The sequence below is a fragment of the Anguilla rostrata genome, chromosome 9, assembly GCF_018555375.3.
Source record: "Anguilla rostrata isolate EN2019 chromosome 9, ASM1855537v3, whole genome shotgun sequence".
NCBI lineage: Eukaryota > Metazoa > Chordata > Actinopteri > Anguilliformes > Anguillidae > Anguilla > Anguilla rostrata.
The window spans coordinates 40,065,917-40,080,856 of NC_057941.1; the positions used below are offsets into that span (position 1 = coordinate 40,065,917).

General features: G+C 37.5%; 2 protein-coding genes across 3 annotated transcripts in view; both read left to right on the forward strand.

Moving 5' to 3' along the window:
* The first annotated feature begins 2,272 nt into the window (after positions 1–2,272).
* cfap300 (cilia and flagella associated protein 300) lies at positions 2,273–7,242 on the forward strand. The gene is made up of 7 exons (XM_064352116.1): positions 2,273–2,575; positions 2,871–2,952; positions 3,057–3,129; positions 3,421–3,578; positions 3,688–3,860; positions 4,403–4,469; positions 4,871–7,242. The coding sequence occupies exons 1-7, from the start codon at positions 2,469–2,471 to the stop codon at positions 5,036–5,038; spliced, it is 828 nt and encodes a 275-aa protein (XP_064208186.1). The 5' UTR covers positions 2,273–2,468; the 3' UTR covers positions 5,039–7,242.
* A 1,546-nt stretch (positions 7,243–8,788) lies between these two features.
* The window catches only part of LOC135263757 (transcriptional coactivator YAP1-like), a 51,958-nt gene continuing 45,806 nt past the window's right edge, over positions 8,789–14,940 (forward strand). The window contains exons 1-2 of one of the 2 annotated variants that reach the window (XM_064352118.1): positions 8,789–9,605; positions 11,306–11,541. In XM_064352118.1, coding sequence (XP_064208188.1) covers positions 9,405–9,605; positions 11,306–11,541 — 437 coding nt within the window. In that variant the 5' untranslated portion in view covers positions 8,789–9,404. The remainder of the gene's footprint in view (positions 9,606–11,305; positions 11,542–14,940) is intronic. The other variant, XM_064352117.1, reaches the window with a different exon arrangement.

A 14,940-nucleotide genomic window follows, 5' to 3' on the forward strand; every position in this document is an offset into this window, starting at 1 on the left:
GTATATCCATATAATTACAGTGTGCAGTTTTATCATTTAAAAATGACACAGAATAAGCTCTACAGAAAGCTCTCCTATACCTGCATTAAGGAAGCAATTGAACACCTGATTTAACAGAAACACCTGTGGAGCCATTTGTCCCAAACATTAATGGTGCCCTGAAATGGGGAGACTATGGAAGTAAAGTTCTGTCATTTCTATGTGGTGAAACCAAAATGCATAAAAATACCCTTTAATAAAAGCTGGAATTAGCACCTCACCCTGGATGGTCTCACCATTGTGGCAAACCCCAACTATTGACCGGGTCCCCTCCCCGCCGCCACCCAGGATGCCAGCTCTGTATTCTTAAGGACTGCTGACCACACCCAACCTTGTGTGACAAGAGAAGGTCACCTGTCAAAGCTGCCACCTCTATTCTGAATTCCATGCCAGTTCAGTAACACATCTTCTCCATCCTCAGGTGCTTGTTCTCTCCCACAAAAATTGTCTCATAAAATGTACTATTTTCAAGCAAATGCTTAAGAAAAAGGGTATCGTGTAGCAGAAGCAAGATGGCAACTAGCTTGGTTAGAAAGTAGTCATCCTTTTGCCACCAATATAGTACCTGTTGCTAATAGGTTGTCAGCCCAATAGGTTGTCAGCCCATTAGATTCCATAGCCATGGAAATGGTGTTCACTGTGGACCCAGTGGCTCCCACTCATCCTGCAGTATCAAAGAGCAGATCCTTATGTCTTCTGATTACATCACCTCTGTGACACTATAATATTTATCAGTTTGGAGAGATCCTTCTAATTCTGTGAAACCCAAACAATTTTTAGGCCAGATAATATGAAACCTATTTCTGTATCAACCGACACGCTCGGATCCTTCCAGATTAATACAACAAATCCATTACCTTTTGCAACGTTACAACATGGATCTTCTACTAATTTACAAGGGTTCCTTATACCTCAAAAATGACAGTCATTCACCAAATGTCCTTGTTGCACTGCATGGAGACACACCCAGTGTGGTTGATAACTGTGAGACCATCCCAGGTCCAGCTGCAGCCTGCAGGGTTGGTGCACATTCTTGTACTGTGGAAACATGTATCTGCATGGAGACATGTAACAAGACATGTAACCCTTCTATTAAAGGGTATTCTTATACATCTTGGTTTCACCATGTAGTAGTTACAGCACTTTTTATACATAGTCCCCCATTTCAGTGTTTTAGACACATTAACATAATGTCAAATAAAAGAGTCATGTTTTGTATTTGGTTGTGTATCCTTTGCATGCCATGACTTCCTGATGTCTGTGACCTATCAACATCATCAGAGTCTGGATATCTTATTGTCAGGTTGTCCTACAAGCGATATAAAAATTATTTGCATTTGAATGGATCTCTATGGGAATTGGGGGGTGGGACTAGATTCAGCTGTAAATTATGCTGATACAGTATGGAACACATTTGTTGGCTAAATGGCTTTTAGTCATCAAGGGTCCAAGGTATCAAATGAGCCTCAAACCATCATGCTGCTGCCAGATATGCAGTAGATATATCCTGATTAATTTTCCTGTTGAACTCAATGGAAAAAATATTCAGGAGAAACAATGCTTGTAGTATTTACAATGTGTGTCTTTATCCATACATCCAGTAGGCCTATCTATACCCATAGACATACGTTTGTGTCTATACCCTCTTATCCTGGGCAGGGTCATGGTGGTGCTGAAGCCTATCCCAGCATGCACTGGGCAAGAGGCCGGAATACACCCTGGACAGGCCACCAATCTACAGTTGAAGCCAAAAGTTTACATACACCTTGAATTAAAGCTGAAATAAATCTGTCTCTAATCGATTGTTTTAAAATTACCTCTGATGTGAACAAAGCAGATGCCCTAACTGACTTGCCAAAGGAAATGTAGGCCTAGGGCCTATGGTAACATGAAATATGTAGAGTTGTGAAAAACTGAGTTTGAATATCTTTAGCCTAGGTGTATGAAAACGTATGGCCTCAACTGTATCGCAGGACACACACACCATTCACTCACTCCTACACTCATACCTATGAGCAATTTAGAGTCTGATTAGCAGCTGATATCTAATAACAGTGACAGAACGATCTCTGTAACTCCCGAATTAGGGGGTCAAAAGTGGTCCCGTGCGCTAGTACCCCAACCTAAATGGTTTTATCTACTTCTATTTAGATTTTTTTTGAGCACTAATTATAACATACGTCTCTTTATTTGTATGCTCGTGAACTGCAATCCAATGTTGCTGCGCCCATTGCGTTTGTTAATTGTTAGAATGTGTACGAACCCCGCATCAGTTGACTTGGTGTCACTGAGATCCACAGTTATGTTGTGAGTTATGTGGTGAGATCAGTAAATTTGTGCACGCTTGATAGCGGTTCAAGCAATGCACTCAAGCGAGGTTCAAGCAGGTCGTTGAGTTTGTTGCCATAGTGACTTCAGCGACAACTAACATGGCTGCGGGAGATTCGTTGGAACAAAAATTCACCTTTAATTTAATTTATTGTAAAACATTTTCCTTTCTTCAAGACAGAAATACTACAGAACTCTTGATGAAATGGTAATGACTTTTTCATTCATTTATAATTTCAGTATTAATCGTGCAATCTTGTTAGGGCATTTATAACTAGTCTGCCGGGCATAAATTCACGCTGTTGGCTACAACGTTACGTTGCTATGTTCTGGTAAACACAGTCTAACGTTAGCCTACGTAATGCCCTTTTTTGAGTGAGATTTGGGGGAAAATGTAGATAACTTTAACAACTGATATACTTCGTTTGGCCAACTGGTTAATATGAACATTCTATGCATTTTATTGCGTTTTAGTGATGTTCTTGGGTTAATTTCCAATCCAGGTCCATGCTGGGGCGAATAACCGCACAAGCCTTTACTTTTGATCAGCCATTCCATCCTTACAAATCACACGAGTTCGTGTCGGTAAGGAAATGCACTTGCAAGTCAGTTATATAGCCTAAATGACGCCTCATTCTTGTTTCATTTTGTGACAGCTAGCACTAATAACTTGTGTACTTGTATTTTAGGATTTCTTCAAAGATCCATGTGTTCTGTCCAATTTGAAAGTGGTAGGAGCTGCTGGATTATGGAAAAATTTAGGTATGTCGACATGCTCATCCGTCTTCTAAATCGAACGTTAATTCGTTTCGATAGTTGTCACTTCATCGTACCTCTAAATTAGCTAGGACACATGAATATGGACTGGAGTGTAAAGATTTAAGGATGTATGTTTGTCGTCTGCATCACAGTGAAATTTGTTTGGACGTCTCATCAGATGCACGTGATACATAATCGTATATTAATCTGTGGACTCCGTAATGTAGCCTACTACTTGAAGACTGTTGAAATACGTGAATTGTCAGTACTATTTCATGTTTTCCCTCTTTGCAGGAAGGAAAGTGACTAACGTAACAGTGGAAACGGTGCCGTGCACAAAGATTTCCGTGGATATGTTTGATCCCCTCTATTCCTGCGGAATCGTGCGACCTACTGGACACATAACTCAATGCTTTCACCAGTACTATGCAGACTTTGATGAACTAAGAAAGGTAATTATTCATTTTCTTATGGGATTTATTTTCCTTTTCTGGGACAATTTACCTTAAACAGAATAGCATAAACAATGTACAAAACATTTTTTTGGTTTTCTGCTTGAAGATGCTGATGATTGAAGACTCTGAAAATTATGAAATAATCAGTCGAGAAGATCGACAGGAATTTCTGTTCAGGCTGTTCAAACACCTTTGCTTAGGAGGGGAACTTTGTCAGTACGAGGACATTGTCACCCATTATATTGAAACTACAAGATTAATTTACAAGGATATTCTCAGGTAAGTGCACCAAGCTGATGCTAAAATATTATAGCCCATCTGCTGTGGGTCATCTGTTGCTGGAAAACTTGACCATATCCTGAATTTGTCATAGGATATTGCAAATATTCCTGGTTGTGTGCCAATGATGTCTTATTTTAAAAGGTTTAGACTTCAAGTGGAACTACACCAATCTGGCCCTATGCATGTGTAACAATATAACCACCCTTTCTTGCAAGTTTGTTTGGACTGTCTGTTATGGAATAATAGTGACAGAACTGCTTAGTGTCACGGAACAACAGTAGAACAGAAATTATACGTAAAAGTAGTTGTCTCCTTTACATTTTATTTACTGATCTTGGTTTTTAGAGGAGGTTAGAACAATGAGCAGAAACACAGGACCTAGGGTCTAGTTCAAGAAAATAGGGGTAGAAGTTTTTTTTTTTTTTTTTTTAAGAACAACCAGGCGGCACAAGGAATTACATTACATGTTCAAAGTAATTTCATATTAAATAGGAATCGTTTGAAAATTGACAGCATGAAAGTTATATTTTAAATTCCAGTGTTCAGAAAGATCCAGAAACAAAAGAAATCAAAATTGTCTCAACAGTTCTGAAAGTCACAGCCTATGTAAGTACTGCCAGTACTACCATATGAACTTTATAAAATTACTTTATCATAGTTATTTGTATAAAGGTATAAATTTATGACAAGCAGAATGTTGTCTGCTTTTGCTGTAACATTCTTGTGAGTCAATGAATGCCTACACTTTAAATGTAATTTCATGTTTATCATCATGATTTTCTGTAAGTCTGTCTGTAAGACCATGACCCATTCTTCTGATTCTGTTTGCACGCAGGTGCATGTGTGTATGTGCCTGCATGCATTTGTTTGTGTGTTTGTGTGTGCATGCATGTACGTGTATGCATGCTTATGAGAGTATATTTATGTGTATGTTTGTTTGTCAATGGACGCATGTGTGTATGTGTATGATACACAACAGTAATCTTTCTTCCTATTAATTCCCTCAGGATGACTCTGGATTGTGCTACCCATCAGAAACAGAGGATGATCAGACCTTTGCTTACTTAATTGTTGACCCTTTCAAACGGAATGTGAATGTCCTGTACCATTCCTATGGAATTGGGGTGGTTACAGACACAGATAGAGATATGTCTCACACTGAGCTGGTCCAATAAATTATTTGGGGAAAGAGAAAAAGGCAGTACAGTCCGATAAGCAACAAACAACTCTTTAGTCCAAAGTTTTTAGTCCAACTTGTTGTGGCCTATATGTATTATTCAAAAACTAATTTCCCACTACTTTATCTATCTTAAGTATAGACATGTTATTTAATATTTTCATAAAATATGATGGAATGGTTCTGTCACACTCATCCCACAAAAAAACAAGAACAGTGTTTTATTTATTCTTCCATTTCCTTGTACAGTATATATTATGTTATGATCTTACATAGGGCCCCTGGCCAATAGACTGCATGGTCCCAACAGGGCTGGGAGGTGTCTCCACAAGAAAATCAGGACCTGATGGCTGTACCTCAAAATTTTCTTTGACAGAAACATTCAATGTAAAGTGCTGTTCCTCAGTTATTGCTGTGCTTGGTCATTACCTATTGTCAGGAAAATATAAAGAAAATCTATTTTGCAGCAGTGTAATATATGCAAAATTTTCCTGGCAATTTGTATATTTTCAATGTATTGTGAAGTACTGAATTATACTATAAATGTTTTCAAATATTCGTTTTTCTATTGTGGCAGATTAGATGCATCAGTGTATTGCTGCCTTCCGCTGTTAAAAAAACAGCCACTAATGCAGTGGTTTTCAAACTCAGTCCTGCGGACCCTGTGTATGCTGGTTTTTGCTCCAACCACATCTGCAATCCCATAGTTTTGACAAGATATATTTTTTTCTTAATTATACTTCTCCTGTTTTGAGGGAATATATACCCTCTTAAACTATATTATGTCAGAAATAATTATTATCATTAATAACATTGTGCTATATTGCAAATGATTACTGTAAATGAAGAGAGGTTTTTTTTTTTTAACTGATCAAATTAAAGACTGAGGTGAAACAACAGGCTCCTAATTGGTGGAAGTGTGGATGCTAAAACAAGCCATTTGGTTGATCATGAAGAATTCAAAGAAAATGATAAATCAAACCTACATTGTGTTACACAATGCAGGTTTGGCTCGTTATCATTTTCAAAGCAATTAGGAGCCAATTGATTCACCTTGCTCTTTAATTTGATCAGTTAAAAAAATGACCTCTCTTTATGTAAGCACTTGCAATCTAGCACTATGTACATATGGGATTTTTATTCTTCATGGCATGCATAGCTCTTTCTGACACTGTGGCTAAGGGTAAATAATCCCTCAAAACAGCAAAATTGTAATTAAGACAAATTAACAGTTTGTTAAATCTATGGGATTACAACTGTGGTTTGAACATAGACAAGCATACACAAGGGTCCCCAGGAAAACCACTGCACTAATGTTTATTCCATCTAATGTAGCCCATATTCTAGTAAACAGGCCAATACAGTAAAGAAATGGCAACATTTTTTTTTATTATTAAAGGCTGGTTTTCAGTTCCTCTGAGCAAAGTCTCCAGTGAAAATTATGTTACTTCCAACTTAGAAAGCTCCGCGAACTAAGTTTTTCTTTCTTGATAATCCTGTTCACAGGAAAATATTACATGCAAGCCAGCCACCTCCTTATCCCACAACGACCTAACCTGAGTCATTTTAACTGCTTTTTTCATCCCTCAAAAATAACCCCCCCCCCCCTTTTTCTAAGCTGTCGGTTGGATATTAAAATTATACCTTCCTCTCCACTTTGAATTGCTCAACTGTTCTCTCATTAATAACGCTTTTATATTATAATCTAATTTAACATATGATGCAGTTAATTTCTTGGTCAAGCTAATCTTATATGCCCTCTCCTTTTATTCTGTACCCACATGTTTTGAAATATTTTCAATTTCTGTAAAGATTTGTCTGTTTCACATGCAGTCATATGCAGAGTGACTTATACAGCATGGGTATTGATGTTGTAATTAAGTTCATGCACTGAATATACACTCACAATAAAGATGAAATTATGTCAGTACATAATGAATGTCTGTGATAGCTGTGTTTCATTTTCCGTAAAGCCACATACCTGTTGTTTTCTAGTATGGTCATTTTTACTGTTTTATGGCAATGCACTCAATGCATTCTCTTACTGCAGAGAATAATTGTCTCTAAGAATTATGCTCTTTATATTGATTATCATGTATTGACCACAGTGACACAATAAAATGATTAAAAATCAGTTTGTTAAAATGACTGTCATGTTTATGCTGTGCATGATCTCAGGTTAATAAATATAAAATGTTAAGAGTGTAATTTGTATTATTCATATGGCCTTTTAAATGTTTCATGTTAAACTTGTATTATGGCTTTAAAAAAAACCAAAAAAAAAAAAAACGGAGCAACACACTTCACTTAAACATGGATGTTGCTGACTAAAAATGCATTTCTCAGGTAAAATCCCCATATATTCACATTGAGTGAATTTCACAGCTCTTTTGAAATTTAACATTTCATCTGGCTTACCATATTTATGAGATTTATTACACTGGAACCGTTTTGAGGCAAGTTGGTCTAATTTCTTGGTAAATAGTGATCTATGTATTTGTATTCAGTTTAAAGCTATTGCTTAATGTATATGGGGATTCATGGGGAGGGGGTATGAGAGTGAGAGAGAGAAAGAGAGAGCGAGAGCACATTAGCATTGATCTAGTATTAACCAGCATGTTGCTAGCTTCAGCTAGACATCTTGAAGTACAAAATATTGCAACTAAATAAAAATAAAAAACTGTTGGAAATTGCATTTATGAATAAAATATAAAATATATTTTGCTATTGCTCTGTCTTAATCTGTGGCCAAAATTATAAATGAATGGTACTGTTACTAGTAAATTTGCATATCAGTAATACATTAAGGATAGATAAATTAATATTTCAGTTGTTTCTCTTTTGCAGTGATTTCTCTTTCACCATAGCTTATTAGCATTAAAAGTTACTGAGCCACTCAATTTCAATTTAAAACAGCCTGCAGGTGATTATATTACCCCAAGTCAAATAGCATATTTTTAAAAAGAAGTTAACACAACTTCTGCAGGGAACAAAACATGACATATTTCTGCAAATTATAATGAATTGCTGAATTCAACAACTAATAAAATGAAATAAAATACATAATCAGTAAATGTGGCATGAGTGGGACTGGTTGGAAAATTTTCCAAAAAAGCAAGAATAGAAAGGCTGTTAGCAGCCTGGCAACAAGACATTTGGAAGCTGTGATTTCTGCCAAATGAGGTGTTACTACTGACAGGGTGCCCAAACTTTTGCACACACCACATTCACTGCTTTATTTAAAACTAGGAAATTCAACAATACATACAACTTGACCTGGGGTGCCCATATCTTTGCATACCACTCTATGACTCTACATATACATGCTTATTCAAATAAATTTTATTATGTGTAGTTAACCAGCCAAACCGTAGATTTGCTTAGGATAGTAGGTGCACTGGAAAATTTGATTTAGCATAGTTTATAGAATAATTTGATTTCAGTGAGGTATAGGCTACAGAGTGTATTAATTGCATTTAAAAACCTGCATATTGGGCGTGTAGACTATCCTACGCCTACACAGGTAAACTAGGCCAAATCCATATGATAGTGACATCAACACATATTGATATATTACTTTTCAAATAAATTATCATTGGATAGAGCAAAACACTGAGTAAGTCCAAATGTCCGAGCTTGTTTTTTGCATCAGGAGAAAGTGTTTTTCCCACAGAGAAATGAATGTTGCGGCTTTAAAGCTTACCCTCCTTGATCGACCACACTCGCTCCGCCTTCCTCCGAGTCACAGATCACATGAGTCATAAAAGTTTGATGTCACAGCAAAAGTTGAAGACGAAGTTTTGGAAAACGAAGTAATTTTCAGAAGAGCAGTGATTTGCGATGCACGGCGAAGTTTTTCGTTTTGTTCGGGCGGCCCATAGAAGTTGCCTATCGTAGGCGGTCTAAGGCAGTAGGCTAATCGGAATTAAATTGTACATTTGTTTGGAGACACAGGAGGAAAAACTTTACAGCTAGTGTTTTGCCCCTGGGCTTTTTTATTTTCCCTTTTCTTTTGCAAACGGTGGCATTAATTTTCACAAGAATTGTTTAAAGTACTCGATATTGCCTTGGATTGGACCCGTGTTGGAAGCCTAGTTATCAAATTTGCGAACGTTAGCTAGCACGACTAATCCGGACATAGTTGACAATAAAAAACTGTAAATACTGTAGCTGTTCCACACGATTTCATTGGTTTTAAGGGAATAGCGAAGGAATTTAAACACTTTTCCTGGCTTTTCGGTAACCTTAAAGTGTCTATATGGTTGCTGTCGAGAGGTCAACATTTGGGCGTTCCAAACGTTTGGATTAATTTTGAGTTTTTTTTTTTTTTTAATTATCGAGTTATTTGCATTCCTTTCGGAACTATGGATCCGAGCCAGCATAACCCCCCGACCGGCCACCAAATCGTCCACGTCCGGGGCGATTCAGAGACTGATTTGGAAGCTCTTTTCAACGCTGTGATGAACCCAAAAAATGCCAACGTCCCCCCCACGGTACCAATGAGGATGAGGAAGCTACCCGACTCCTTCTTCAAACAGCCCGAGCCAAAATCGCACTCCAGACAAGTAAGCCCCAATTTCTACTTCCCATCCCCCCGCCTTCATTTTTTCCAAGTTCTCGAACTTGAGTGTTTCCATATTTTCGCCAGCGGCCCTTTTCGCTGAGAATAAGCACTCGAGTTGAGTCTTTTTCACTGCAATGTAGGAACACCATAGCCATCAAATAAAGATTGTGTTCATCTGCCTGGGCAAAGGAAAGACGAAACTTCCAAAGAGAGCGATGTTCAGGGGAGCACACTATAATTTCTTTTGCAATAGGAAGGCATTTCATTTTCATAACATTTTGGCTCGTTGGTTCAAGGTTTTCATACTAAGAAAATGTAACATAAACGTGTTCTGCCAAATTGTTGCGAATTAAGGCCCTTTGTTTTCCTAGCAAGTTAAATTCCACCACATAATGGACGGAAGTTCTAAAACGGCGAAATAACTAGCCAATTTATGTGCAAAATGGCATTCGGTTTCTTCTGTTGGAATATGCGGCATGCAGGCTAACTGTAAATAAATAATAAAGGATGCCAGTTCGAGGGGAAATAATTGCATAACCAAAATCATACTAAACTAAAAGTTAGAGATTTATAATGCAATCCTCTAAATATTGGTTAGAACTTAGTTGTATCAATCACAGACTGTTTTCCCATATTTCTTGCTGTAACTGTAGGCCTACAATTTTTGTATTTATTTCAAAATTACCAACCAATGCCAGTGTATGAACGCAACTCTTTACTGACATTCATTTCCTGAAACGTTGGAAGTTAGTGAAAGAACGCTCTGTGCTTCATTGCCTTTGGATCACTGTAGTCTTAGGTAGACGTGTGGGGCTCTGGTTACGAGTTTTTATTTTAAGCATTTTAACAACTGGCGCAGATCAGAAAGTGAGGTTCTGCTTTAGATATTTTGTATTTTGCTGTTATTTCTGATTCCTTGGCGAGTCAGTTAGTGCCATTCGTGCGTGCAGCCTTAGGCCACAAACTTCCTAGGAACAAATCAGTGCTAACCTTTGGAATGCTTCCGTTTTGCTCCTCCTTTTCTATAGTAAACACTGGCTGGACATATTCATCATTTTAAAATAATATACATGTTTTTGTTATCACCACATACGTTTTTAATATGGCTATATTTTATCACGAAGGAGATTCCTAGAATGCAAGAAATGTTTTGATATTAAACAAAACAAACAATCAAAAAAAAAAAAAAAAATGCTGTAGGCCTACATAATTATTACTTGCTTGGTGGGCAGAGGAAGTCTGCCAGAGATTTTGGGAACAGTGGCCACTGGAGCTGTTCATTCCCCCTTCCACTGTAAACACCCTTAGGTTAAATACTTGCAGTCAATAAATTTAGTTTCAAACCAAGCATGGAACTCCAGTCTGTGAAGTGTGCAAAATCTAACCCCCACCCCCCCACGATGCCCTACCCTCCCTTGCCCCCTGTTGCTGTTTCCCTTTGCTGTGGGAAATAAAGTGCAACAGTTGCTCCTAGGAAATATTTACTTTAGTATTAAGAAACTAAAAGTTTTGGCTGCCATGGCCTCAAAATGTTTTTAATTATTAAATGGATATATATTTCAAATGTGTTTTTATTTTTTTGTGCAAAGTGTGGCAAGTTTCATTTTTAACTGCATGCAGTTGTATTATTTTGCATATTAAGTAGGCACCTGGGCTCGATTGCTTAGCTCAAACTCTCGCACATTTGGTTTCCCGTTGCAGGCCAGCACAGATGCCGGCTCTGCGGGTGCCCTCACTCCCCAGCATGTGAGGGCGCACTCCTCGCCCGCCTCCCTCCAGCTGGGGACACTGTCACCTGGACCGATGGGCAGCGTCCCTCCTCCTGGCCCTTCCTCGCAGCACGTCCTCCAGTCCTCCTTCGAAATCCCTGATGACATACCACTCCCACCGGGGTGGGAAATGGCCAAGACCTCTTCCGGACAGAGATACTTTCTTAAGTGAGTGTGCTGCCAGTACTTTGGCATTTTCTGTGCTGTATATAACCGTTCTTTTCAGTTTTTCCCTCTGGTTTTGTGAGAGATTGTGCAGCCTTTCCCACAGCCTCCCACTACCAAATCCAACAGACACTTTTGCACATAAATGCTACCTTGCTTGGCTGAAATTATAATTGCATAGCACCAGCATTACATTTTGACATTTAGCAAACGCTCTAGAGCGACTTTCACAAATTACATGAAAATCATTTATACAGGTTGGTTTTTTCCTGAGGCAGTTCAGGTTAAACACCTTGTGGATACAGTGGCATTACCTCAGCTGGGAATTGAGCCTGCAAACTTTGAGTTTCAAGCCGTTCCTGAACCGTTATAGTACACACATTATATCTGGATCTTTTCTGTTGCTTTGGAGGGAGGACAGTGAACTGAACTAGTGCTACATTATTCTGCAGTACAGAGACTCAAATTGCAGTGCACTCATAAATTATAGTGACAAATCTGTATCCTCTGCAGCTTTCTGGGGAATACTTGGGAGATTTAAGAGAACTTGCTTGCAGCTCAAAGTTGTTATTGTCATGTCAAACATTCTCCAGCTCATATTGAAGATATTTTTTGGGGTTCCAACAAGGTTTGATTCTCAAAGAGGGGTTCACTATGGCAAGCTGTTTAAGCTTTTATTCTGCTAGTTTTTGATGAAGAATAAAATTTTTATTTGTAATTTTAATTCTTTATCAGTAATTACATTTAAAGTAGTTATGATCAAAGCATTTTTCCCTTTCATTTCAGTGGGGCCTTTCATTTTTGATTTCAGGAACTGCATTTTATCTAGTTAAAACTAGAATTAGTTGTCCAGATTTGAATTTCAACTAGTAGGAATTTTTGACATTGATAATTTAATTTTAACTAATTAAAATTAAAATGTCCAATTTGAACTAGTTCAAATTGAATTCTAAAATTGAATTTGATATCAATAATTCCAATTGTAACTAGTGAAAATTCAATTCTCTATTGGGAATAATAATAATTTTTTTGCATAGACCAGAATCCAGACAAACGTCCAACGTCAATGTGTCCCACAGCCTAGTTGCAGTGTGCATATTAGTGATGGCCCACCACAATAGAATATCCGCCGTACCAAAAATAACAGTTTAATAATTATATTTCAGCCATAATACACTAATTGATATGACATTAGCATTGAGTAAACAATATTGGAGACAACAATATATGTTGTTAGCCTGGCTCCGGCCCTAAAATTGCCGTGTTCATGTAATTGTTTTATTTTTCAGTCGGGAAAACAATGACACTGACATGGTGATTAGGGGTCTGGATGATTCAGACAATGTTATTGCGCTTTTGTGAAATTCGGACTCATTCGACTCCTGAGTTGTTAGTTGCTATTGTTTAATGACAAAACTAATAAGCTGTGTTTGTAAATTACCAGCTGGTTAGTACACACATGCAGTGTAGTGAACGGATAATGGGAGCAAGACTAGTTTTCATTGGGAAACAAAGAATGTGTGTGGACACATGCCTCCTTGCAGAGCACATAGCTAACTTTGTTCAGAGGGCCAGGATGCAATGACAGAAAAGCCTCATCACGTTTGACGAATGTTCATGCACAACATCACATTCCCTTATTATTCATAGTTTTATAACTAATGCTGAGCATTCTGGCAACAAAGCATGGCATTCCCAGTTATATCCTATATTTTTAAAACCTATTTAAAGGCTGATTATTTTCCCTGTGTATTGAATTTAACAATAAATCATATTAACACTTGGCCGATATCTTGTGTAACAAACGAGGATTAGAACTTTGAATGTTAAACTCAATGAATGGTTACTGTCGCCAAAATAATCTATTTGTTTTAGCAGTTTGTAAGACACTTCGGAATGCAAAAACTTTAGACTAACATTTTTGTAAAATTACGTTCTAGTATCCTATCCTACATTACTAGGCTATGTGACTTTGTTTTTTTGTTTGAATAAATGCCATAATTAAATGAATATAGGTCTACCATTTTATTTGTTGAATGTAACTGAATGCAACTGTTTTTAGTAAGGTAGTTTACCAATAAGTAAATAAATAAAAAATTGTAACTAGTGTAATTCCCTAGTAAGATTGATACCTCTGACTTACTTTATCAAAACCATAAATTTACAAAATATTTTTAAATTTCACTTGTCATAGTGTACAGTAGCCAAATTCTTTTCTTGCTGTTTACAGAGCACTGTGATATCATTGCCTCATCTTTCTGAGTTAAGTGCATAGCAACTTTCTTTTAGCAAAATTATAGTTGACTGGTCAATGGACCATTTTGGAGCGTACGTTACGTTTAGGTCACGACAGTTGCGCATGCATTGTGGTGGCAGAAAACGAGTACACTGATGAGGAGAGAGTTAGCCATGTCCCTGAAACACTGACAAAATGTCTTGTGCTGTAGGAAATAGCCAAAAGTAGGGCCTTCATTTTTATTGAATACTATCATTGAGTACCCCCTTTGAAGCTACGCACAGACATTTCAAGTCATTGAAACTCAAGTCATTGATGGTATCATTTGTAGTTTTCATGTCTGAAATGTCCATTTCATATCAGGTAATGTTTTCTCTAGTACTCAACACACGCAAAAGCCAGAAGTTGCAATTAATGAAGTTGCCTAACTGTTAATGATAACTAAGCAGCGTCCAAAAGTTAGCATCAGCAGGCTAATTCATAATGGGAAACACCATAGACCAAAAATCCGACACAACTTGAAGGCAGCATTAGTCCTAGTTAGCCAAGTTAACCATTACATGACAAGATAGCTGGTCCACCTCAGTATAATGTAGTGAACAGTAATATCTTAATGGATCCTTATTATTAATTCAATTTGTCTTGGTGCCAACAAACCTTTAAAATAATTTGATATGGTGTCCTTAGGATCCATAATTTTATTTTCGAAGAGTTGGCAAGCTTTATGCTCACATTTTTCTTTTGCTACCACCGCTACATTAGACAAACTGTCAAGAGACTAGTCTTCTGCCACCAGTTTGGCTCCGACAAAATACGTCATCATAGTTTAAAACCCTAAAACGGTTTATGGAAAAGCGAGAATATAGTTGTCAACTTGTGCCATCGGGTGGCTAGTTATTTTTTTCCTCTCATTGCTTTCAAAGGACAAGATGTCAGTACATTCAGCCTATTTGCATTTTTCAAGTCTGCTTTTAAAATGTATAATTATAAAGCTACCCCATGATCTTTTGTACATTGTTCCACTCTCCCAAGGATCATGGCCTGAAACCAGAATTTGTTGGCTTTATTTTTCATGAAGTGGATTTTTGGTGCTTGGCCCTTTAAGAAAGTCCACAATGCAAATGTTCCCCGTCTTCATTCACACATCAAAATGAAGCTCACTAACA